This window comes from Emydura macquarii, unplaced genomic scaffold (genome assembly GCF_026122565.2).
Source record: "Emydura macquarii macquarii isolate MOO-44397 ecotype Brisbane River unplaced genomic scaffold, CSIRO-AGI_Emac_v2 contig_3530, whole genome shotgun sequence".
NCBI classification, from domain to species: Eukaryota; Metazoa; Chordata; order Testudines; family Chelidae; genus Emydura; species Emydura macquarii.
In genome coordinates, this window is record NW_027133667.1 from 4,802,787 (window position 1) to 4,828,140 (window position 25,354).

Genomic DNA, 25,354 nt, shown 5'->3' on the forward strand with positions numbered 1-25,354 from the left:
ACACTTACACTTCTCAAAAGCTAACCTAGATATAAGGCATTCTCAGTGTAATGACAGCAAGAGAAAGAAAAGTGAAGAACTTACATCCCATAAAAGTAGTCTCCCCTCTCTGACTACTTCAGTCATCCTATTAGCATCATACATCTGTTAGATATCAATTCTCTTTGCTGCTTCCAGAGATCTCCTCTTATTGAGCCATGATGCCCTCTCCCTCCTGGTTCCAGGGCAGCAATCTTCACTTTTCAAATCAGATTTCTTCTGGTACCTAAACGCACCTAGTTATGGATTAGCTGCTCTCCATAGGAGAGGCAAAAGATCCTTGTATGATTAGTAGCCACATTTTAAAAGCTTAACCAGGCTCCAGTATCACCTTTCCCAGGCCTCTTGGCTACGATTATCTAGTTTGTCCAAGCTCCATGTAAAAATCCCCTACACAACTTGCCCTTTGCCAAGAAATACAAATAATGAGCAACAAGGCCCCAAGCTTTCTCAGTTCAGGGGAGGGAGCCTCATCTCTGCCTTCTCTTTAGGTCCTTTCTCTCACTCAGTAACAGGTAAAAGAGTGAGAGAAAAGTCAGCCTCTCTGGAGGCCACTTTACTGGCAGAGATCATCATGATTCTGTGGGTAGCAGGGACTGAGAAAATCAGCCTTAGGACTTTCAGTGATGGAGCTTTTAATTGTCTCTTGCCGTCTCTTCAAGTCTTGGATCTCGTTTAGAGCTTCCTAAGTCTTCCAAATATATATATTTTCTGAACTGGGGTCCTGTCCTCTGGTTCTGCTTCTCTGTCTGGGAAGGCTCCCTCCACAGCACCTCACTACTTTGTGGGAGACAGGGTGGCATGCAATGGAGAGAGTCTCGGTGACCAACTGGCTGGCCCCTACTGCTTGTTCCTCGCAACTGCTCAAAAGTAAATGCTTCTGTGTTGAAATTGCAAATTGAGAGAGAGAATAGAGTGGAAGAGTAAAAACTGCATTCCTCCTTGGGCATGTGGAATAGGCAACAGGAAAAATCCAGTGGGTTAAGAGCAAATTATCAAATGCTGTTGGGATTAGGCAAGTTCTGTTTAAGCTGTAAATGAGGGACTGAGCAAATATAAGGGATGCATATTAATGATGATAGTTTTGGCCTTGTGGAGCTTTCTTTGGCAGCAGATGTGTTATTTTTTCATTTGATTCAACATTTCTGACTCAAGTAATGTACAATAATGAAGGTTGGTGACAAAATCAGATAATAAATGAATATAAAATATATATATTTTTTGTCTTCCTTTCCCCCCACCTTTTGTATGTTCTTGTCATCTTAGACCCTAAATCAGGGGTGTCAAACATCTGGCCAGTTTTTTTGAGACGTGCTGCCGCCCAAAGTGAGGGCATTGGCACTTAGAGATTTCTCTGCCTGCGGCATTGCTGGTTTAAGAGTCCGGCATCAACGCTTTAAGACATTTCACGGACTCAGAGAAATCTCTTAAAGCGGCAATGCACTCAGTCCGGCAACACGGTCCCCCGTGAAATCCCACTGCCGAAAAGGGCTGATGCTGCGCCGCCGAAAAGGGGAAGATGGCCTGAATTTTTCGGCAGAGGGTATTGCATGGCCCCTGTGAAGTGCAGTTTATGAGAATTTGGCCTGTCACCATCAGCGAGTTTGACACTCCTGCCCTAAATCCTTTAGGGTTGGAACTGTATCTCTTTCTGTGTTTATAAAGTGACTAACAGCGTGGAGCCCTGATTCAAACAGGAGTTTGAGCTACACTAAATATAAATATTAAATATGAGGGGGATGGAGGTTAAGGTCCATCTAAAATGAGGGACACTTCTCATCATGAGGCCAAACTGAGGGGTCGGAAAGGCACGGAGAGGAAAGAAACAGCATAAATAAAGGATGGGACACTAGCTAGCTAGGACGGACTTATAAGAATAGAGCTGTCCCTGCCGCTGCCTTTGGTGTAAGTGAGTTACTATGAGGATGCCAGTGACCATTTAGTGCCTTCCCTGCAGCTCGGAAGTCAGTAACTTTTTTGCCATCTACCAGCTTTAAATCGTCTGTATGTGATCCTGCTCTTCTGTGATTGGTACCGGTGAAAAGCAAAAATCTAGTGGAGGGGAAACAGATTTTTAATGCCACTTTTTCCCTTTTGTCTGCCAAGAAAGGATGTTCCCATGCAGTTGCATTGGGACATGCCGCCTCATTTCGCACAAACTGGTGAAGTTCTGTAGTAAGAAAATGGAGTCCAGATGTGTTATTTTGAAAGCCTCTTCTCTGACTTCATGCTGCCCATGGGAGTGAAGCTGCAGGTTGCTCTTTTCTTCCGACTACTAGTTTTTGTCCAACATCTGAGAAATAAAGCCAGTTTGTGCTCGTGAGATCCTCTCCTTACCACAGAAAGGGATAAAGAGAAATGCACCTAGCTGTGTTTTTCTTGTATGGTTGGGGCTGCAGATGCTGGGCAAGATCCTGTCCCCCAGCTTTGCCAGCACGACTCAGATCTGTCTGTAACACCCCGGAAATATTTCACTCCTGGCTCTTGCTTTAGCAGAGATGGCCATCAGAGGTAAGGTGTGCTGGAATGATGTGGGCAAAGTGTCCATTGTTGTTGGGAGGACCCAGCTCTCTCACTTGCATCAAAGATGGTGTGAGTGTTGCTGCTGACTTAAATGAGAGCAGGAGCAGGGCCTTCACAAAATGCTTCCAACTTACTGAGCTGGTGATGCTGAGAGTCTGAGACACTTTTGAAAGAGGCAAAACACAAAAAGCATGGACGACGAAGTATTTAAAGAGACAAGGTGGGTGAGGTAATTTCTTTTATTGGACCAGGCTCTCTTGGTCTGAGAGACCAGTTTTCGAGCTTACCCAGAGCTCTTCTTCATATCTGGGAAACGTACTCAGGGCTGGTCTACACTACAGAGTTTTGTCGACAAAAGTCAGCTTTTGGCGACAAAACAGGGGAGGTGTGCACACTGCAATGCTCCCCCCGTCGATAAAACTCCCCTGCTTTGGCGACAAAATAAAACCACCTCGCCGAGAGGCGTAGAGCTTTTTGCCTCAAAGTTAGAGTGACAAAGGGTTGGTGTAGCTGCGGTGTGCCGTAACTGCGCTTCAGGAGCCATCCCACAATGCTCACCCTGACCGCTCTGCTCACAGCGCACTGCTCCCGGTGTCCATGCAAGGGCTGGTAGTGTGAATGCACTCCACTCACACAAGGAACATAGTGAGGACATGCAACAGGGGTTTAATTACAGAGGTGGCCCTACGCCGGCATAACTTGTGTCGACAAAACTCTGTAGTGTAGACAAGGCCTCAGTGTCACAGCTAAATACAAGGTGAAACAGATTGTTTAGCATAAGTAGTTAACACATATTTCAAGGGACCATTCGAGGTGAAGTGACCCATTAATACCACTCCAGTCATAGGGAGGAAAAGAGCGTGGGGGGGAAGGGAGTGGTGGTTAGTGCGTTATGAATTGTAATTATTAGCCATAAATCCAGTGTGTCTATTCAGTCCATGGTTTTCAGTGTCTAGCAAAGTTAGGAATGTATGCTCCCCAGCTTGTCTTTTGAAGGTGTTGTGCAGAATGAGGACGTGGAGGGCAGATATAGAGCAATCATTTTGTAAAAAGTGTTCACCCTTGAGCGATATGGTGGGTTTTTTTTTGGGGTGGAGGGTGTTAAATCATTTTTCTGTGTAAGTTCATTTGAGAATGTAGCGATTGTCTGCTTTCACCCACATAGTTGTTGTTATGGGGTACCTCATCCACTGCACTGAATGCCCCATGTTCTGATAGGCGTATATGTATAGGACCCATGGCTCTTGAAAGGTGCGTTGGTCATCTTAGCAGTGGAGATATGTCCACAGGTTTTTCGTCTGTTCTTACTGGGTCTGGTGCTGCTTTGAGTGGTGCGTCCTGGCCTGTGCAGAGCTTGCTTCTGATGATGATCTTGGAGAGGCTGGGGAGTTGTTTGAAGGCAAGAAGAAGGGGTTCAGGAAAGATTTCCTTCAGGGTGCCCACTGAGTATGGATTGTAACGGTTTAATGATGTTCTGTGTGGGTTCTAATGTGGACGGATAGGTGACAACTAGTGGTGTGTGGTTGATGGGGGTTTGGGTGGCCCGTTCTGTGATACAATCTATTTCTCTGGTGGAGTATCTTTGTTTGGTGAAGGTGGTTTTAACCAAGCAATTTTTGCGTTAAGGTGTGTATCCCAGACTTTCTCCTCTTCCAGGATCTTGCTTCCTAGCCTTGGGTACCCTTCTTAGCCACAGACCCAGCTTCTGAACTAGCCATTGCAGGACGCTAGAAGTTTGGCAGATGTTAGCTAATGCACTTCGTGACCATTTTCATTTCATTTTAATTTGGTAGCCTTTTGAGATTCCCCAGTGGTGGTGTCTTACTCTTATAGAAGCCACATGGCGAGACGCTAAATTCCTGGAGTCTCTCATTGGTTGTAAGTCTTGCTGTCCTCAGTAGGACTGATGATGAAATCCAAATAGAAACCTGTTTAGTCTTCCTACTCCAGAGTTTGGAAGCTGCAATGTAAGGCCTTATAAGAGAGGAGGGAGCAAAAAGAAGATCCTCTGAATCCTGTACTGTTGTTCTTGTCAGTTTTTGGCCTGATTTGGACAGATGTGAATGTGGAAAGAACCTTCTCTGTACTAGTTTTCCTCTCCAGAGATTTCAGTGCCTAGTGAAAAATTGCTTTGTTAGTAAAAAATACTGAAAATTGTTACCCATCCTCAGAACTAAAACTAAGCCAGTTCAAGAAAACAGTGTCAGATTAAGAGTTATTCCACTCCTACTTACTTGACCACAGAAGCAATCACTGTGTGTGATATGATAGTTAATCTGGAGAGGATAGTGATATTACAGGCAGGATTATGACCTCATATGAGAAATTGGCATTAGGCAGGAGATGCTCTTGAAGCACCTGGCTTTCTTGCAGATGTTCTTGCTTATATAGAATGAAGGCAGGGGAAATTGACTTCTGTATTGTACATTATTCAGTGAAGAGTTAGTTACTCTGTAAAGAGACAGTTGCTGGCTTCCTGCAGAACATATGCCCCTCATTTTGGTAATTCTATCTGGCTGGGCTAGTCACCAGTATTGATTGTATGTCTGTCTCTCTCTCTCCTTGAGTTTCTTACCGCTAGAGTTTCCTTCCCCGGCCTCCTTCCTCCTTGCAATTCTCTCTCTCTCTCTCTTGTTTTTCCAGATAATAGAAACAGACTTCTATTTAAAAAAAGAAAAAAGCTGTAAATTGGTGCCTAATCTCTGTCCTCTGTTTTCTTTGTGAAAGGTTGAAGTGGGTTAGAAGAACTAACTTAAGATGTATGTTTTCAGTGGCTGTATTCCATTTGCCCTTCCCCCTCAACATGACTCATGGAAACATACTCTTCTCTCAAACTTTTCAGAACAAAGCTTGCATTTCCTCTGGCCCTGCTCATTCCAGCCGCTGACTCTCCCCTCAGGGAAAAGAACACCAGAAACAGATAGGAAGGGTTCATGAGCACGGTTAACATATGACAAAAACGCTTTAGTCAAGCAAGAGAAGGGAGCAAGCTGGAGCCCGCAGAAGGCCTCCAGATGTGAGTTTTCATTATGTGTTAACCCTGCCCCTGGAATGCCCAGCCAGCTCACTCCACTGACAGCTGGAAAGTTTTGCTCCTTCATAACTCCCTAAAGGAAAAACCACTGCAGAAAGTAACTTTGACGTATTGTTAGAAAATGATTGAGTGTTGGTGGAGTGAGACATTTGTTGTCTTCTCTTGTCGTGCTGCTTTGGAATTTTGTCCATACTACATCCTATTAGTCCTTGCTCCTTTCAGTGGAAGCTTAATTCTGGGGCAGCTAGAATGTTGTCCCACACAGAACTAGGAGAAGAAACAAAGTAACTTTACCTTTGTCATTATGCTGTGTGGCTTGTAGATGGTCATTTAACAGAATAGCTCTTGCAGCTGAAGGAGCTCACAGGGCACTTGCTCTTACCCCGAATTATTTTGTTGTTGCTATACAGTCAGTTCCCCCTGTTTGCATGGATCTTTCACTCAGTCCCAGGGAGGAGAGAGAGATTTAAAAAAAGAATACTAATAGGAAAATGTGACTGAAACCTGAAAAACTGCCAGGGCCAATATAGTATCTGAAACTTTTTTAACTCTCCTCTAGAAATTAACTAGATTTTAAATCAATAGTGTCCCTTTAACTCTTGTTTAAAGATCTAGAAGAGAGGCATGGGGCGGAATCCAACACGCTAATCACATTTACAGATACTCTGAGGGCAAAGAGGTTATGAGTAAGGCAAGAAATAATAAGAGATTAATTGTGGAAAACTCACAATGCTTCAGGCAGCAGAAGGAAAAATAATTGAAATAGTTATTCTGTGAGAGAGACTTGGAAAGCAGTAGCGTCAAGAGAAAAGCCAGGTGGATGGCAAATTAAACATGAAATTGCAATGGCAAAATGCTCAGTTTTGGGAAACCATACAGAGGTATTGTATCATGGGCCTGGGGACCTGCTAATCCCACTTGGTGCTACTGTAACTGCACTTTGAGTATGTGTTTTGATTCTTAGCCTCTCGCAGATGTTCAGGTGCCAACTTGAGGCAATTCAAAGCAGAGCAACAAAAATTAAGTAGTTTTAGGGACTGGTTTATGAGGAAACTTTAAAGCGTTCCCTATGTATTGTGCTGGCAGGTATTTTGAAGGGGGTATGAAGATGACTTGACCATAACTGCTTGTTTAAAAAAATAACACAGCAGTGATGAGCTTGAGGGTTTTTTCTCAGTTTCATTTATGATTAATTATATAATGTAATTTTCAGTGTTGATACAAAAATAGACAGTCTGAGGCTCTGCTGAAACTGGTTTCTGCTGTCGTCTTTATAATATTGCAAAGAGAATGAATGATTCATATTTACAATACAACATACATTTTCATATTAGTCTCTTAACAATAGCCATTTTAATCTCTTGTGAGTCTTGAATACCAGCACAGTCCCACATACAGAAAATACTGTCATTGCTCATGAAGAGACTCTGGAATCCAGAGGACCAATTTTCGACTGATGTCCTCGGTAAAAATAGTTTCCCCGCTCTCATAGCCCTAACCCAAGTAGAGAATAGCACCTGTGAAAAAAAGGGGAAATTGATAGAAGTCAATATAAATTAGAAGTTATGAGATGCAGAAAAATAAGGGAAGCTAAAGACATCGGGGAAAAATCCATGGCCGGCAGCACTAAGGGCAATTAGGAGTTGAAGTGTATTGGGAGCAAAAGAAATCCTAGCAGTGGTATAGGCCCTTCATTAGATGGAGATGATAAAATTCGTAATGATGCAGAAAAGGAAGAAGTCTTCAATAAATATTTTTGTTCTGTACTTGGAAAGAAGCAGGATGATGCACTCGTATCATGGTTCACACACACACAAGTACTTTCCAGTCCACTAGTAACCAAGGAGGATGTCCAACAACATCTAGGGGTAAACCATTCTAAATCAGCAGGCCCTGGTAACTCGCACCTAATAGTCCTGTTGAGTTGGCTGGGGAGAATCTTGCCTGCTGATGTCAGATTTTAATAAATCCCAGAATGCTGGGGAAATCCCAAAAGATTGGAAAAGTGCAAATATTGTGCCAATATTTAAAAAGGGCAAACAGGATAACACAAGTCTGACATCAATCCAGGACAAAATAATGGAGAAGTAGATACAGGATTCAATGAATAAAGAATTACAGATTAATGTCAGTCCGTGTAGTTTTATGAAAATAGCTTATGTTGAACAAACCTGATTTCATTCTTTAAGATTTCATATTTGGTGGATAAAGGTAACAGCATAGATGTAATATATTTAGGCTTATGTAAGGTATTTAGCACATAACATTGTGATAAAAATTAGTACTATACGATAGCAATATAAATGGGTTTAGAATTGCCTGAAGGATAGATCTCATAGCAGTAATTGACAGGGAATCATTGAATGGGGATGTTTCTGTTGGGCTTTTGCAGGGATTGGTACTGGGCTTGTTGGTCAACATTTTCGTCGAGGATCTGGAAGTAAATGTAAAATCACTGCTGGTAAAATTTGCAAATTACACACAGATTGGCAGACTTGTAACGAATGATGAGGTCAGGGAAGTCATATAGAGCAATCTGGATTTCTTGGTAATCTGGGCCCGTTCAGCTTTTAATCGGTATAATAAGGTGCTTGAGTGCTTTTGCTGAACTGGAGTCTGGGTTTATGTTCATGGCATATACACACACATGCTGGAAGGTTGCAATGTAACACTATGTTACTTCTTAGAATTCAGAACCTTAACAGGCAGGAGCAGAGAGGGGGGGAAAAAAGCAGGCTGCTTCCTAAGGAAGCCAGGAACAACTTCCCCAATATACTTCAAGCTGGCTCTTTCCAGACTGACTTGGATTTGCAGGGCTGATGCAAGCAGGACTAGGAACCTTCATCCTCTCCCCCGGCTCTTAAAGTAAAAGCTTGAAATTGCAACAGTCCTCAATACACTACAAGGATATCATCTATTTCAATCTGCTTCTGTTCTTGCTGGTACCTCTGAGCACATGCACAACACTGTTATGTGGGGATAAGAGGGTAAGCAGACACAAAGAGAGGAAGAGGAAATGGAGAAAGGTAAGACTACAAGCATAAGGGGACTGGCTCTGCCATATGAAGACAGTATATGAGTTCAGGGCCAAGCTTGGTACATTGTTCACTGTACTACTCATGTCGTCTGGGAGAAATGCCAAGGCAGCATAGTCAGCCCCTGGGTGACAGGTACTATATACCTCGTTGCTCTCCGGCAATTGGTTAGAGCAGCATCAACAGTCCCTAGAGGGAGAAACAGCCAGTTACCCTCAACATTTGCTGCAACGTGCTGGGGGGGAGGAAGAGAAGGCAGATAAAACTCTAAAATGAGGGATGAGAAAAGGGGTGTGTGTGTGTGTGTGTGTGTGTGTGTGTGTGTGTGTGTGTGTGTGTAAAATGTGGGGGAAGGGAGTGGGGGGAGATGCTCGAAGAAGATAGCGAAGTGGCCTGCTTTAATTTCAGGTTAAGGGAGATTGTGGGGGTTATGTGAGAGTCTCCTCCTCCTTCATCTCCAAATGACACTAAACCTCATAGTCTGAGCCTTGTAACATCCCTCCCGCACTCGAGCAATGTAAGTTACACCGACCTAAGCGCTGGTGTGGAGAGCATCACTCACCAACATAGCTACCACCGCTCGTGGGGGCTGGAGTAATTGTCCTCTCCCATCAGCTTACAGAGTTTGCACTAGCAGCACTACAGTGGTGCGGCTGCATTGGTGCTGCTGTAAGCACTCATGTATAGCCATGGCCTTTTTTTTTTTTGGTAACCTAAACTCATTAGTCCATACAGGACACAACCTGTGTGCCAAAGTATGACGGGGGTTAGAGAGAGAAAGGAAAGTGTGCACTGGAGATGGGAGGTAGAACATTTGACATTCAGAAAGGATGGGCAATTTCTTTTCCTGACATGCTTCATATTCAAGAGCAGTTAAGACAAGTGACCTTCCCCTCCCCCACCAGCTCTCTGATTCTGAAGGAAGAATATTTTAAAGCATAAGTTTCCTTGGATAGCATAGCTGAAGGGACGGGTGTTGAATCTGCATGAGCTCTTCTGAACTATATAATCTGTTTTTAAATGGTTTATATTTCACATGGAGAGGGGGTGATTTGAGGTACCTCCTGCAGCTGCATCAAATGAGTTCATAGGTGGTTAATACCACTTCATGTTCTGCTGTAGATATCCCCCATCACGTCTTGAGTTTATGGTAGATACAGAATAATTCTGCCCTCTACTCAGTGTCTGTTCTAAGGAAACAATCTTTTGAGATTCCTCCCCTCCCCACCCCCCCAAATCTTCCCCCTTACTCCCAACAGTCACCCCACATTCTCTTGTCTGTGGTCTCCACTGCCACCCACACCCTTCTTAGCAAATGAGCATGAATGCACAATGAGGACATCTGCTGTATCTACCAATCCCGTGATGGAAAAGGAGGGATTTGGCCTTGTCTGTGTGTCAATACACTTCTATCAACTGTACAAACACAGGAAGTTTTCTTTCCAGTGTGTGCATTTTAAATTTCTCTTGATTGTTTCTGTCCTTGGAAATGTATTGTGGGCAGAAAGAGGGCATCATCCTTTTTAAATGTGTGCTTAATGCAGGCTAGAAAATCAGACATGTTACTTGAAAGATGCCTTGAAAGCTGTTTTGGAAACAGCAGTTCTGAAAAAACTGCATTCAGCTTCTCTAAAGTTGAAAGCAAAGCTCCTCCTCTATGTTCGATTCCCTCATTGTAGAGGGCTTGGTGTATGTACACCGTGCTAGTGTGGGGGAGACCTATGTTCAAGAACTTGTTTCATTGTCCCCCTCCTGCCTCTTAACACCCTGGAAACTGAATGCAGCACACGGTAGAAGTAATTGAGACAGGCCTTAGTGAGTTGGTTGGGATTCAAGCTGTTTAACTTGCAGATCCCTATAGCTGAGTTGTGATTGACACACAGTAGGCACATATTCCTGGAAAGCACCCTCATCCTTAATCTCATTTCTGTCTATCATAATGGGGTAACTGAGCATCTCAATCCTCATCATACTTATCCTCTCAAACTAAATACAGTTGTCCCCAGTGTGCAGGTGAGGCACAGAGAGAATAAGTGACTTGCCCAAGGTTACATGAGAAGTCTGTGGTGGAGCAGGAACTTGGTTTCCCATGTCCTAGACTAGCTTCCAGACTATCCTTCTCATAAGGGAAGAGATGTACCCACTGTGACAACTGAAACTAGGATTGGGGAATCTGGGTATAAAAGTAGAAGGAAAAAGACACATTAAAAACACGAAGGTTTTTCAAAAGTAACTAGTCATTTAAGGTATCCAACTTGAAACACTTTAAAGGAGCCCTGTTTTCAGAAGGTGAAGTTTTCAGAAGGTTTCAGAAAATCAGGCCCCCTTTAAGGTGTTTCAAGCTAGACATCCAAAAATTAAGATCCTCCAAAATTACTAGTTAGTTTTGAAAGTCAGGCCAAATGTAGGTGCCTAAATAAGGACTAAAAGCTGAACTTCTGACATCCACTCTTGAGTCTTAGCCACATAAACTAAACTTTCCAGTTTAGTCCAGCGAAGGTAGCAGAATGTGTGTCACCTAGAGAGGTGAGAAACATGTCAGAGAAGATGAGACAAACATGGATGTGCAGATTCCTAGATAGAAATGGGGCACAGAGGTCTGGAGGCCTACATGGGGAAAGGCTTCCATGCTTCTGATTTGCAAAACATACAAAAAAGAACTTTCTCTGTGGAAATGGTGATCAAGACTCTAAGCTGGTCCCAGAGTTCAGACAGCAGTAGACTCTGAAATGACTGTGAGCTGGAAGTATGCGGTGTAGTTGTAGCCGTGTGGATCCCAGGATACTAGAGATGCAAGGTAATATCTTTTATTGGACCAACTTCTCTTGGTGAGAGACGCAAGCTTTTGAGCCACACAGAGCTCTTCTTCAGGCGTGGGAAAGGTACTCAGGGAGTGTCACAGCTACATGCAAGATGGAACAGATTGTTCAGCTTCAGTAGTAAACACAAATTCTAAGGGACCGTTCAAGGTAGAGTTACCACTTCTACAGTCATAGGACAAAAAGGGGAGGAGATTACAAAAATTGTAACCCAGTAACCCCAGTGGATTACCTTTCCCAAACCTGAAGAAGAGCTCTGTGTACCTTGAAAGCTTGTCTCTGTCAACAATAGAAGTTGATCCAATGAAAGATGTTATCTCACCCACCTTATCTCTCTTGAGAGCTGGCAGGGTATTAATATTCATACAAGCTGACCACATTCAAATGGCTTCAAAATTCCTGTATCTGGCATTGTCGCAAGTAGCAGCTCTCAAGATGGAGCCGGATTTATCTGGGTTAGGTGTACACTCGTGGACATGATTCTCCCTGTTGGAGCTCACTGGTGTAGTGGTATAACTTGGGTCAAGATAAAGCTATGTGTGTTGTCTCATATCAATAAAATAATGCTAGAGCTTGTTGTTGATTTTAACACGGTTATATTAACAGTTTTTGGGTTAAAAAAAAAAAAAAAAAAAAGCTGCCAACCCTCTAACCAGAGACTCAAGCAATTACTACTGTGATCCAAAGAAATGCTGAGGCCCCAGCTTTCTGTAGATACGAGGATCAAATTATTTCACCTTGGCCAGAACACGTTGCTGATTAGGTCAGTCAAGGACACTGTAAACTAGAATAATTCCTTGATTTTCTTTTCCCTTTTTCAGGGGCAGGGTATGTGATTGCATCACCCATCCAAATATTTTCTTGGAAATTGCCTGCAAAATGCTGTTTCCAGTTAGTGATGCAATTCTTTGGGGGAGACTGGGCCAAGCTAAACAGAAGTGTTTTCTTGCTTTGGGATGAGTGAGAGGAGTCCCTGAACAGTGACATTGAAAGCAATATATACCCATACATTTAGCTGCAAATATCCATTTGATCTTCAGAGCCTTTTCTTTACTTGAAAAACAAGAAGTGTAGCTATTTTGTTGGAGGTGTTCCTTTAAAAAGTGAACATTTCCATGTATCTGTCCCAATAATGGAAAACAGGGATAAAATGTAGACTTTACCATACTATGCAGGATGCAGCTGGGGCCTCTTTTCTATTTCATACTCTTCTCTTTCCTCTCTGCTTTTAAAGTACAGCCTCTGAAAGCTGTGATCAGACTTGTAAGAACTCCAGGGACTTTATTACATTTAAGTTGGTGGTGGGGAGGCTCTGATAACAGACTCCTTGCCAGCTGGCCCCAACGTGCAGTAGTTGTGTTGGAGCATAGTGATGTTACCTCATGACTTGGTGCTGAGTCCAGCTCACCTTACTTGTGTGAGCAGTCCCAGCAAAGTCAAGGGAACGTCCAATAGCGTGAGTAAGATGAGCAGGATTTGGTCCCATAAGGCGAAATGTTACAATGTGACGTGCTATTTTATTGCCCCAAAGAGGAAGCCCTCAGCAGCCACAGAAGATTATCTGTATCCTGATGGGGTGTTTGACTGATGCAAGGCTGACATGAGTTAATTAGCACGAGTAACAAATACATCAAAAAGAAAAAAATATGAGAACCTAAAAGTTCAGGCCTGACTTTCCCAAAGGCTTTGAAAAGTGTGTCTAATTTCTCCACAGGTTTGTGTTTCTTATCATTAATGGCATATGTGTTGTGTTCAGTATCTTGTAGCATCAGTGCACCTCACCCAGGGTACCTGGCCTTCTGAGGCACTTTGCTTTCAATGAGTATGTTGTGTTACAGGTCTCCAAATGCTGGAGGGTCCCAATTAGCTGGGAATTCTGATAGCATCTTCCATTTAAAAAAAAATTGACCAGTGACATTCTCTCTTTTTTTGTTAAAATCTACATATAATCTGACCCATCCCCATTTGCAAAATATATACCTGCCAGCATCTGAAATGTTTAAATAGTGCAACACCTTCTATCTGCATACACTGACCTGGGAGAGTTTTTTAGATGGAACAAAATGGAGGGGGGGGGGAATTAAAATTTTATTTGAAAGAGGAAAAATGAGCATGTATGCCTAGTTTATAAATAAACATTCAAGTACGATTAAATGGGCCATTCAGGACGAGTGAAAGGACGCAGAGTAAATGACTGGAGTCTTACTTGCAGCCTGGGGCCAGAATCAGAGAGTGAGGCCAGATTCGTATTTCCAGTGGTATGTATTATGAAATAACTGACTCCATATTGAGGTTATACTGGGCTTTCCGCGCCAAGCTCTGTGTGTAAATTGCTTTTCCCCTTGTCTCTTTCCTTTTTGCAAACTTCATGCAGTTGTATGTATAGGTGCCATTCTGGAAAGTGTGACCTACCTGTCAGATTGGCAGAGGCAGACTGAACAACCTGCATTGCTTTGTTTGGTCAATGATTAGCTGATAGATTAACCCAAACTGGCCCAGCCAGTCATTCTGGTTAAGAAGCTGTCTAGCAGGGAGGGATGAAAAGAATTAGGAGATGAAAAGGAAGATAGGAGTGCCTTCTCCATCCATGCTTAAAAGTGATGTGAACAGCAGCCCTCCAGATACGTGGTGTATGTACTCTCCTAGGGTTCAGGAACTGAACACACTGTCGGTCATTAGAAATCTGGCTCTGTTGATTTTGGAACCATGGAAAAACTGGTATGTTAAGCAAACTTTTTAAAGTTCATTTGTAACACAGGATGGGGAGGAACCCTACAGCCCAAAGCAAACAATCATTTGATCTTACTGTTTTACTGTTGAATAAAAGAAGTAAAGATAATGAAGAACTGTGTAAAATGGTATTTTACACTGCTTTTGGAAATGGCAGAAGTACAAAGGAGATGCACCTTTGGGGGGTGGTGTAGCACATGTAGGACTCAACAATAGAAATGTAATGTTGAAATTATAGACCTCAGCGCCTCCCCCCTTTCCCCTCCAAGGAAAACCTTAACAGTCATTTTAAGTGAATGTCTTGGTGTAATAATGTTGTCTGATTGTTTAAATTTTAGTGTCATTTGATGCCAGATGACTGGCCAGATTTGGTGCTTATGCACTGCCTTCCTCCTGGGGGACCTGGAAATAAATTTCCATATGCAGAAGATTGTTTATCTCATGGTGCCTCCAGACTAGATCTTTCTTCTAATCGAGGGTAACACTGAGGTAATGAAGCTAGACGCTTTCCTATATCATAAGAACGGTATGGACTTGTACATAAGAATGAGTGAAGATGGGCATCCTTACTAAAGGGACATAAATTAGCACATTGTGGGGTCCCACTAAGTGGAATGTCATATGAATAAGAAGAGAAGGATGTGGAAATGTTTAATGTTCTGGGATTTCTCCACATATTCACTTGTGTGTAATACTTAATAAAAGGTTTTAAAAAAAAAAACAACAACAACCCAGCAACAAAAAACAAACCCAAAAACCTTTCTTTTCCTTTTCCAATATTCATTTTCTCCTGTCTCGGTTAACAGGAGTCACAAACCAGCATTAATGTTAGACTAAACATACTCATGTGTAAGTGCACTGCTGTCATGTCTTAGCTGGAATCTGAAATCTGTGTTTCCAAGCTGTGTATTTCTAGCAGAGGTTCTCTTTTTAACTCAAGAAGAAGAGATCTTTGGTTTTGGAGTAGGAGGACCTGAGTTCTAACCCTGCTGTGGCCGTGCTGTACAGCATAGTGACAACTCTTACTGTGCAGTTAGTGAGAGAAATGAGTTGGGAATACTTGCTATTAGGCTTGTTTCAGACAGGATTACTGTGCATGGAGAGGCTCATAGAGAATAGTATGTTAGCAGAACTGTGACTTATGGGAGGTCAAGAAAAAACTGGACTAGTCAGGCTACTTGGCAAGAGAACCTCTACCTTCCTTTTCACTGCTTCCTGGAAGCACTATGATGTGTCACGTCTGTAGCCGGAAATGAGCCAGGTGCTATCTGCGTGGCATGTGGCAAATTGGTGACTAGAAGGCACTTCAACTCAGGGCTATGACCTGTTAGCCCCTCCCCTTCAGAGATGTCTGCTGTGCTTTTTAAATGTCTGCTGGTGTACGCGCTAGGAGCATGGACAAAAAGTAGACGCTCCCCACGGCAGGAGGATTTGAGTGCCCTCTGCTCTTTCTAAGGCTCAGGGGTGATGGCTTGAGGGAGGAGAGGCAACATTACTCTTCTGAAAGTGAAATACAGTCTAGAACAAAACATCATGTAGCCTGGGGCTGTTCCAATGTCTTCACTCAGCTCAGGCACGGTTTCTTAATTGTGACTTGCAATGCTCACAATATTGTTATTGCGATACGTGCAGTACGGTGGTACAGTCACTGAAAATCAATAGAGCCCCTGGAGTGGCTAGCATAGAAGCGGAACTAATTAAGAGGTGGCGAGCACTCATCTGGGCATACCGTAAGCGTGTCCATTAGGGCATAGCTTTTAGAAAAACATCTAATCTCTAATTAAAAATTTCCAGTGATGGAGAATACCCTGTGGTAAATTGTTCAATGGGTTAATGACCTTCATGTTCAAAATGTGTGCCATATTTCTAGTCTGAATTCAACTACTGGTTCTTGTTATACCTTTGTTTGCAACACTGAAGAGACCTCTATTATCAAATTTCTTTTCCTGATGTAGGTACTTATAGACAGTAATCAAGTCCCCGTTTAACCTTCTCTTTGTTAAAGAACTTGAGTAAGCCAACCTCTGACTCATTTTCCCCATCCGGAAAATAGGGATACTTACACGCCTCACAGGTGTGTTGTGTGGATTAATTATTGAAGATGCAAAGGCCCTAGTAGTGTTACAATGGAGCTTCTGCTACCATATGTGTCTTATGGCTTTTGTTTTTATTGGCTGTGGAAAAACCAATACAAATGAAACTTAATGGAGCCCCATAGAACTGCGCACAGCCAGGATGCATTAACTGTTGCTGTAATGGGAAGTTCAGTACCATTTATAGAACACGCAAAGGAAAAGGTGTTATGCACAATGTGTTTCTTATAACTGCACTCACTGCTGTGGATACAGAACTGAAGTAACTGCTACTGAATGGGCAGCTTCTGTGAGATTCCTTCCCATCGCATAATTTATGGCACCTGTTCTTGGAGGAAGACTCCTTTTCTGTGACTTTAAATGTTCACATTACAAATATTGCTGTAATGAGTGGATCCCCAAGTTGGCAGTCTTGATGGAAGGCAAAGATTGAATGGACACAAAGACTGAACTGTCTTTTCCTAGGTAGATAGTCTCCTCTGGCTAGAAAGCAGGTGCAGAAAGGAAGCTCTCACTGCCAGAGTCTCTGCTGTATGTGATTTGTTTGTGAATCCACCTTCAGTTTTCCATGCTTCACACCCACAACTTGAACGTGCTTTATCCTTCTCAGTGTGTGCTTGTGTTTGCAGCACTGTCTGTGGAAGTGCCACGCTGTTGTGGTTGCAATATGCAGCGATCTGGTGGCTTTCCTTCTATATTTATTGGGAAATCTGTAGATGCCAAAGTCTGGAGGGACGTTACAGCTGAAGTGGAAACTTCAGATGCAATTGTAGTGTCAGAGAGGGTCTCTGGGGAGGAGTCTGTTCAGAAACAATCCCGTTTCATTTTTTTTAAAAGAAAAAGGAGATTTTGAGAGGCGTATGGGAGGAAATGAAGCATCAATTTCCCCTGCAAAGTTGGAATTTAGTTTTTAAACCAATGTAAAAAAAACGACACAATGCTGGAGAACAGCTGGGAGGAAATGATGGAACCACATACGATATATTGTTGGTTTCTTAAACAAAATATATCCTGATTGACTATAAAGGCCAGAGATGCAATGCAAAGGCTATCCCTGAGGGGAAAAAGCAAGCAAGCAAGAATGGTAACGAAGGCTATATATCTATACAAGAGGAACTTTGGGGGCAATATTCCATCAGTGCAACGGCTATGCTAAATATAGCACCATCGTTGGCAAAATTTCCAGGGAAGACCAAAGGCCAAAGATTGCTGGGTGTTGTCTGCAGGGCTGTGCAAACCCAGCAACTAGAATCTTGAAACAATTAGGGGCTGGCTAATAGTGTGACTAGAGGACTAATTTTGGAGTGAGAAACTGCATGTTTATAACCCTGACCTATGAGATGAAGTCCAGTCTGATGGCTCCTACTATTTTGTGTCTGTGTGTTGTCTTTTGGTTCTGTTTAGTCTGCATTTTTATTATTTATGTAACTCAATCTTTCAGTTGAAGAATTCCACATGGGTTCCCCAGGTGCGTTAGCCACCAAGACATACTCTCACCCATTGCAGTCAGGCAGCATTTGGCTTCTTGAGCCCTAAAGGAGATGTTGCCAAAGTATTTTTCATAACTTGGCAGAGTCTCATTGTTTTGTTATAAACCTCTTGGAATTTTAAAATTGAAAGCTGTTTTCTTACCTCCATTTGTTATTCCTTCAGTCTTGCTCACGCTGGTTTATTGGGTTACTTGCGAGTACTGGAGTCCTACTCTCTTTAGAAAAATAGTATTGAAACTTCTGGGTTTTTGTAGCATTCTCTAAGAGTTACACTAATTTTTCCCAAAAGATGGGGGGGGGGTTGGTATAAAACCGATGGTAAGATAACGAAGATTTTTGGATCCTCTAATCTTGGAGACGTCTCTTCACAGCCCACATTATAAAAGTTGGACTTGAACATGAGACTAATAATAGTGCTGGTTGTCTGGGAGTCCCTCATTATAATAGCCTGCCTTGGTAGCTGCCCCCAGCATGTACCTTACAATTAAAAAAATAAATACAGATGGGCTGAGACAGTGGAAGCAGAAGTGGCCAGTCACAGGAAGATGTGTGCACTCAGTCCCAGACCTTCCTTTTTGCTGGAGGGTATGGAGTGGTGTGTTAAACACCACCTGGAACCCTGCCAGTTCTCCCGCCCCATGGAATGCATTCTGTCTGGGCATCTCAGCAATCAGGGAACCAGGGAGGGGAAGGTGGAGGCAGGCAGGCATTCCAATGCTTTTCTTTTGCCCGTGAGGAAGAGAAGTTACTTTCCAGATTCCTAATCTTTAGTATCTGCTATCTCTTGTTACTAACTCAGATTCTTCTTTATCTCCTTGCAAATCTGGTGTAAGTAAACCCCCTGTTCTCTGAGTTCCCAGGACTTTCTGGTTTGTTTTCTCACCCTCTCTTTATTTCATTTATTTATTTTATTTTATTTTTACAGCACAGACTTTTTTTTTTTTTTTGGTCACTTAGCTTGTTTACCTTAGGCTGAATTAATGAAAAGAGTGTTTCAGCCGTTGTTTATGAAAAGTAAATTAACCACACCTCATCTTAAATGGGAGTTTGTTGGGCTCAAAACTTGATCTAGCTCTCTTTCGCTTTGTAATCTGCTAGCACAATCTATTCTTTGTTTGTGTGGGAGGGATATTTTTAAAACAAATTCTTTAGTGTTTAGTTTTGGGATGGGGGAGGGAAGAGAAGAGCTGAGCTGAAGCCAGCAGCCCAACCCTTGAGACCCTGTTAAAAAGAAAAATGTGTGAGTATACTGTTAAACTAAAAACTGTCAGAGAAATGAATTTTGGTTTCATCCTGCCAAGGGGCCATTATAAATCTATGCATTTTTAATGCACATATCACTACAGGGTGAGTCTTAAATGCTGGAGGTGGTGAGGTTGGGGCTAGTATGGGACTGGGTTAGGGCTGTGGCTTTATTGCAATGAATTGTGGGAAATACCATAGACACTTTTTTTTCCAAAGGTCTCGGAACAACTGTAGAGAATACACGTTGCGGAGTGTAGTCTCTTTAAAGCTAGCCTGTGTGCATATTTGAGAGGTTTCTCTTTGCCTGGCTCCAGGCTCATCACCCACAGAATACAGGTTTTTCTAGTGGTGGTGTTCAGATTTAAAAAAAAAAAAGGCTGTTTGCTTAGCTTGTATGTATATTTAAAAAAAAAAAAAAAGTCAACACCCTGAAGATGCCATTCTCGATGCAGACTTTGGCTGTGGTAAACATGCATATAATTAGGATGGAGGAGGTTACTTATCTTAACTGGAGGTTGTTCGAGATGTGTGGTCCCTATCTATATTCCACTGAGAGGTTTACGCATGCGCGCCATGCGTCCAGAGCCGGAGTTTAAAAGTAGTAGTGTCCATTGGTCCGTGCATACGCCCTTGCTTCATGGTTTTGTCCCCGGTAATAAAAGGGCGCGGTGGACCAACCGCATCTCCAGTTCCTTCTCCATTGCAAATCAGCAGATCCACAGCAGAGGGGAAGGAGGGCGGGAAGTGGAATACAGATAGGGACCACACATCTCAAAGAACCTCCAGTTACAGGTAAGTAACCTCTTTTTCTTCGAGTGATGGTCCCTACTGTATTTCACTGAGGGCGACTAGCAAGCACTATCGAAGTCGGAGGAGGGTATGAGGATGAAGGAGGCATCCACCATTGAGTCCTGCACCAAGCTGTAATGAGTAGCGAAGGTGTGAAGTGAATTCCACATGGCCACTCTACAGATATCCTGAAGCAGCACATCATGGAGGGATGTCATAGTTGAAGCCTGGGCTCTCGTTGAGTGGGCCCACACCCTTGAGGGTGACTGGAGGCTGCATAATAGATAAGTGAGCATAATGTGTCCTGAGGTCCACTTCAAGATTCGTTGTGTGGAGATTGTCTGCCCCTTAATTCTTTCAACTATTACAACAGTCTGGGGGATCTCCTGATCAGTTTCATCCTCTGTAGGTAGAACGCTAAGGCTTGATGTACATCTAGGGAGTGGCATCTGTGTTTCTCTTCTGAAGATTGAGTTTTTGGGAAAAAAACAGGTGAGTGGATAGGCTGAAAAACGTGAAATTGGGAGGCAACCTTTAGCAGAAATTTGGGATGTGATATTTTATCCGTACAGAAAGTCATGAAAGGAGGGCCTGCCGTCATGGCCTCAAGCTCACCAACCCTCCTCACCAATGTAAAACCACCCAAAGGGTGACTTTCATGGACAGGATGGACAGTGAATACAAGATGCCAGCAGCTCAAAGGGTGGTTTTGTTAATGTAGATAGCACCAGGCTGAGATCCCATTGCAGTGTTAGATTTTACATGTGGGGAGGTTCTAATGAGGCCCTTCCAAAACTTAACAATCAAGGAGTGGATAAAGACGGAGTGCACCTCCACTGGGTGGGGGTGAGTGTGTGTGTGTGTGTGTGTGTGTGTGTGTGTGTGTGTGTGTGTGTGTGTGTGAAAGGAGATAATTGCTGGTAGGTGGACTTTGAAGGCATCAGGTCTTGCCCTTAGTTCTATCAAGGACAAGAGGTTCTCTAGGAACAGGAATCCCCACCGCTTCTCAGGAAAGTCTTTTGTGTTTCACCAAGGAGGTGAAGCGTGTCCACTTGGCTCAGTAACTATGCCTAGTGGAATCTTTCCTGATGGTGGAAGGATATTTTGTACATGTGCTGAGCATCCAAATACCGTGCTCTGAGGTGAAGCACCAGTGAATTGGGATGGCTGATGCGTCCGTTGTGTCAGTAGGTCAGCGAGAGTGGGGAGCAGAATTGGGGGGCATGCAGACATGCGAAGGAGGTTAGGAAACCAAAACTGCCTGGGCTAGTGCGGGGTTATCAGCATGCCTGTCGCTTTGTCCTGTCTTATCTACTGTAGAATGTGCAGTAGGAGCAGGAGAGGAGAGAAGGCATAATTGAGTTGATACGACCAGGGGAGGACGAGGGCTTTGTCCTGACAGTGCTGTCGCAGACTCCCTCTTAAGAGTATGCATAGCTTCTGCGTTGATGGTTAACAGAGTATTGAGGTCTGGCAGCTCTGATCTTGGGCTGTGTCCAGGCGTTAGGTTCCAAAACACTTCCTTTTGGACCCCAGTTTATATAGTAAAACGTGAGTCTTGCTTAGCTGTACCTTAACCAATCATTTTAAACTAAAGTACAACAAAACGGTAATTTTTGCCCGTTACGAAACAGTTCTTTAACTAATCATAGCCCACCACCTTAGTTGATTTAAATCTTGCAAAATTAGTTTTGCAACAGACAGAAACAATCAAAGAATTAGACAGAAATCATACAGATAAACAATAGAAAAGTAGGGACCATAAAGGCTAAACAACAAAGTATAGATTTCACAATCACAACTGTTGGTAAGTGATTCCTTGCCAGACAGAATACTATCAAAGTTTTCTATAACCATCTTGAGAGCTGTTTCTTTATCTGAAAATGGTGGGTACTATTAGGACAGTAGTGCCTTCTTAACAGCCTGATGTTACATTTTGATATAATTTAGATGGAATGTGAGGATGTGACTCTTTGCTTCTTAGCTCATGGCTAGTGCTGTCCTAATGGTGGCTGCTGTTTTTACTGCAGAAAAAGGCCTCAGACCTTAGAGGAGGGTCAGCAACATAGAATTAAGATCTCAGCTTCTTGTCCGGTCTGTGCCGCCAGGAGCCAGTCATCGAGATATGGGAATATAAAGACCTCATAACAGTTGCCATCACCAAAAAAACCCCATGGTGAATGTTCTGGGAACCGTGGTAAGTCCAAAGGGAAATGGTGTACTGGAAATGTTGTGAGCTGACCATAAACCTGACGAACCATCTATGGTCCCAATGAACATCTATATGAAAGTAGGTAAACCACATGCCTTTTTCTATGGAGGAGATGGTTGCTACTAGTGTAACCATCCGAAACCTTGACTTTTGGATGAACCAACTGAGAAGGCGAAGGTCCAGGATAGGCCTCCACCTGCCCTTTTTCTTGGGTATCTGGAAGTAAGTTGAATAGAACCCTGTTTCTTGATATTCTGAGAGACATGATCTATCGTTTCTCTCTGTAGTAAAGAGTATACCTCTTGGGTGAGGATGCTGTCGTGAATCTGGTCCCTGGAGAGTGATTGGGATGGAGGCTGTGGATGAGGTAGCATACTGAACTCAACTGTATAGCCATGGTGGATGACTTTTAGCACCCATCTGTCCGTTATTGCACTCCAAGCTGAAAAGAAGAATGCTAGTTGACCCCTGAAGAGGGGGTGGTGGGGGTGCTCATATGGCAGTAGGCATTGTGGTTGACAGCTCTCTAGAGTTCTTCAGAAATATCATTTCTGTGGTGGTTTTGTCTGAGAGGAAGAAGACTGTGAAGGTGGTCCCAGAGGGTGTGATCTGTGAGTTTTCTGATGCTTGCCTGGCAGTTCATAGGGTCTCTGATGGAATAACTGCGTGATCCTGTAGCGTGATGGAGGTGGGCGGTGGAGCCAGCGCTTCAGTGCAGGCATGTAAATGCCCAGGAAATGCAGAGTAGCTCTGGAATCTTGAGAATGTGGAGAGAATCAGCTTTCTCTGGTACGGTTTGGGAAGGACTGGCAGATACTGCATCTGGATGCGACTTGGCCCTCTCCCAAGCAGTAAAGGCAGCGTTGATGTATGTCACTGACTGAGAAGGAATGCGGACAGGAGGCACAGATTTTAAAGTTGGGCCTTCAATTTAGGGGAGTGGGGTTATGGAGACAAAAACAGGCTTCCAAACTATTTTTTTCTAAAACTACAGGAAACTACCTAAAAATAATAAAAGCAGTAAAAATCTGCAAAAACTAACTATATACAAGGTTACTACAGAAAGTGAGTCACAAGCAAATGGACACCAATTGTTCCAGCCTAGACCATACGATGGTGAGAAGGAACTGGAGATGCGGTCGGTCCACCTTGCCCTTTATCACTTTGGACGAAACCATGAGGAGAATTCAGGGAGCATGCACGGACCAACAGATGCTACTATTAATAAATTCTCCAGCTCCGGATGCATGTGTAAACCCCTCAGTAGAATACAATAGGGAACATCACTTGAAGAAGAAGCAGAGACTTTCATCTCTAAACATCCACTTTAATCATGGCCACTTAGATAATGACTGAAAGTTGAGACTATCTGGTGGTTGGTTGGTGACCTGTGAAAAACGAGTGTGGGGTGTCTGCCCTGCTTTCCATATCACTAAGACCACCATCATCGTAACTGGCACCACTTGTGGTATTCTCAGTAGAGACTGACTGAGCAAGGGACCTACAGGTTTTCCGCATAAGGTGAAACTCTGATACATCCATAGAGGGAAGCTTGTCCTGTTTCTGCCCCCGCTCTTTGGTCACATGGATGGTTTCAGTCTCCAGGGATGTGAATCCAACGCATTTCATGAGCACTAAAGATTGAGGGACGGGAGAATGGACAACATGTTCCCCTTATCTCTTTTGGTGCTAATATTTTTTTGTCGTATCCATCATTTTGGGTCTCTTTACCACCTAAGTTCTTAGCAGGTCACTCACTGCCATTTTCAGTGCTATAGCTCTCCTGAGTGCTGCCTGGCAGCCTCTATGCATTTCCTTTTAAGTCTGTTTTTGTTTAGTAAACAAACTAACTTCAAAGTGCGTGAACAGGCCCTTTGAATCTGCATTGCAGTTATTTCAGATGTGGCATTCCTCCTGGGACAGAGGACTGAAATGCAAAGGCTTGGTCTATAATCCATTTGCCTATTTATTCCTCCCATTGTAGCCATTATGGTTTATGATGTCAGTGCTGACTAATAATAGGATGCCCTGTCTACAATGGAGCCATTGAAGGGGCACTATGAAAAGTCCCTTTGGGCACTATTCTCATAGCTACAGCTCCATGTGCCATCCCCAGTGAGTGCTTTTTGTTAGTTTGAGATGTAGGATACTGCACATGCATAAGTGCCACCTTTCTAATATTCATCTCCATTTCTTGAAATTTTTCAAAGTGTTTGCTTGCAGACTGGGCCAATGACCTACTTAAAAATATTAAAGTCTGGAGCACTAAAATTTTAAAACCATACCAGGCTGCCCTCATTTTTCTCTTTCATCTTTTTATTTTTAAAAGGGAATCTAATTTGAATTGCAGTTCTAGGGAGGGGACTTCCAGTCTGAACTGATATTCCAAGTTCCATCCTGACCTTTTCTGATTGGCTTACATACCCCTTCCCAGGGGAGTAAATAATAAGATGCGCACATAACTTTAGCTACCACATCAGCTGCCTGGAGTCTTACCTGCTCATGGGAATGCCCCCGTCACGAACCAGAGATTGGAACATCTTAGGAAGGGGCTCACCAGTAATATCTCCCACCTCTACTCTACTCCCACCCTTGCGATTAGTAAAATGCTGTTTAGCGTGGCTATGTTGAGTAGTTGGATAATCTATTCAAATCCCTATCATCTCCATCTGTTAGTAGGCATTTCAAAGCCACATTGCGTGTCCCCATAAAACTTAAGTTGGAGGAGGCTTTCTGTTTTTGGATCCCTCCATAAAATGGGTCATTTTTATGTAACACACTCTGTTGATCTTGCATAGTGTAACTAGATAATTTTTGTCACACAAACTAGGACACTTAAAATGGTGGTTGGTGTAGAGTAATCCTTTGCTAATGTTTCCATAAGGGAAATACTGTTTTTCCTCACTCTCCACTTCTTTCCTTGAATCTCAGGCATAGTGTTACAGGTCTGGGCATACCCGTGAGCAGGTAAGACTGCAGCACAGGTGGGATGGGGTTGTGGAAATCCAAGATATGCTGGCTTCTATATAAGGAAATACATCTTCACACAAAGCACAATCAACCTGTGGAACTCATTGCCAGGGGATGTTGTGAAGGCTAAAAGTTTGAATGGGTTCAAAGGAGAATTGGATGAATTCGTGGAGGATGGTTCCATCAATGGCTGTTAGTAAAGATGGTCAGGGAAGCAACCCTATGCTCTGGGTGTCCCTAAACTGCTGACTGCCAGAAGTGGAGGCTGGACGACTGGGGATGGGTTGCTTGATAATTGCCCCATTGTGTTCATTTCCTCTGACGTATCTGGCACCATCCCCTGTTGAAAGCCAGGATACAGGGCTAGGTGGACCA

At 43.2% G+C, this 25,354-nt stretch overlaps 1 protein-coding gene across 3 annotated transcripts in view; it reads left to right on the forward strand.

Annotated features, from left to right (window-relative positions):
* Positions 1-25,354, forward strand: part of CREB3L2 (cAMP responsive element binding protein 3 like 2) — an 89,917-nt gene that overhangs the window by 8,259 nt on the left and 56,304 nt on the right. Inside the window, exon 1 of one of the 3 annotated variants that reach the window (XM_067536044.1) lies at positions 21,939-21,994. The exons of the other annotated variants lie outside the window; for them this stretch is intronic. Coding sequence (XP_067392145.1) covers positions 21,971-21,994 — 24 coding nt within the window. The 5' untranslated portion in view covers positions 21,939-21,970. Of the gene's footprint in view, positions 1-21,938; positions 21,995-25,354 lie in introns of those variants that run through there. 3 annotated transcript variants of the gene reach the window in all.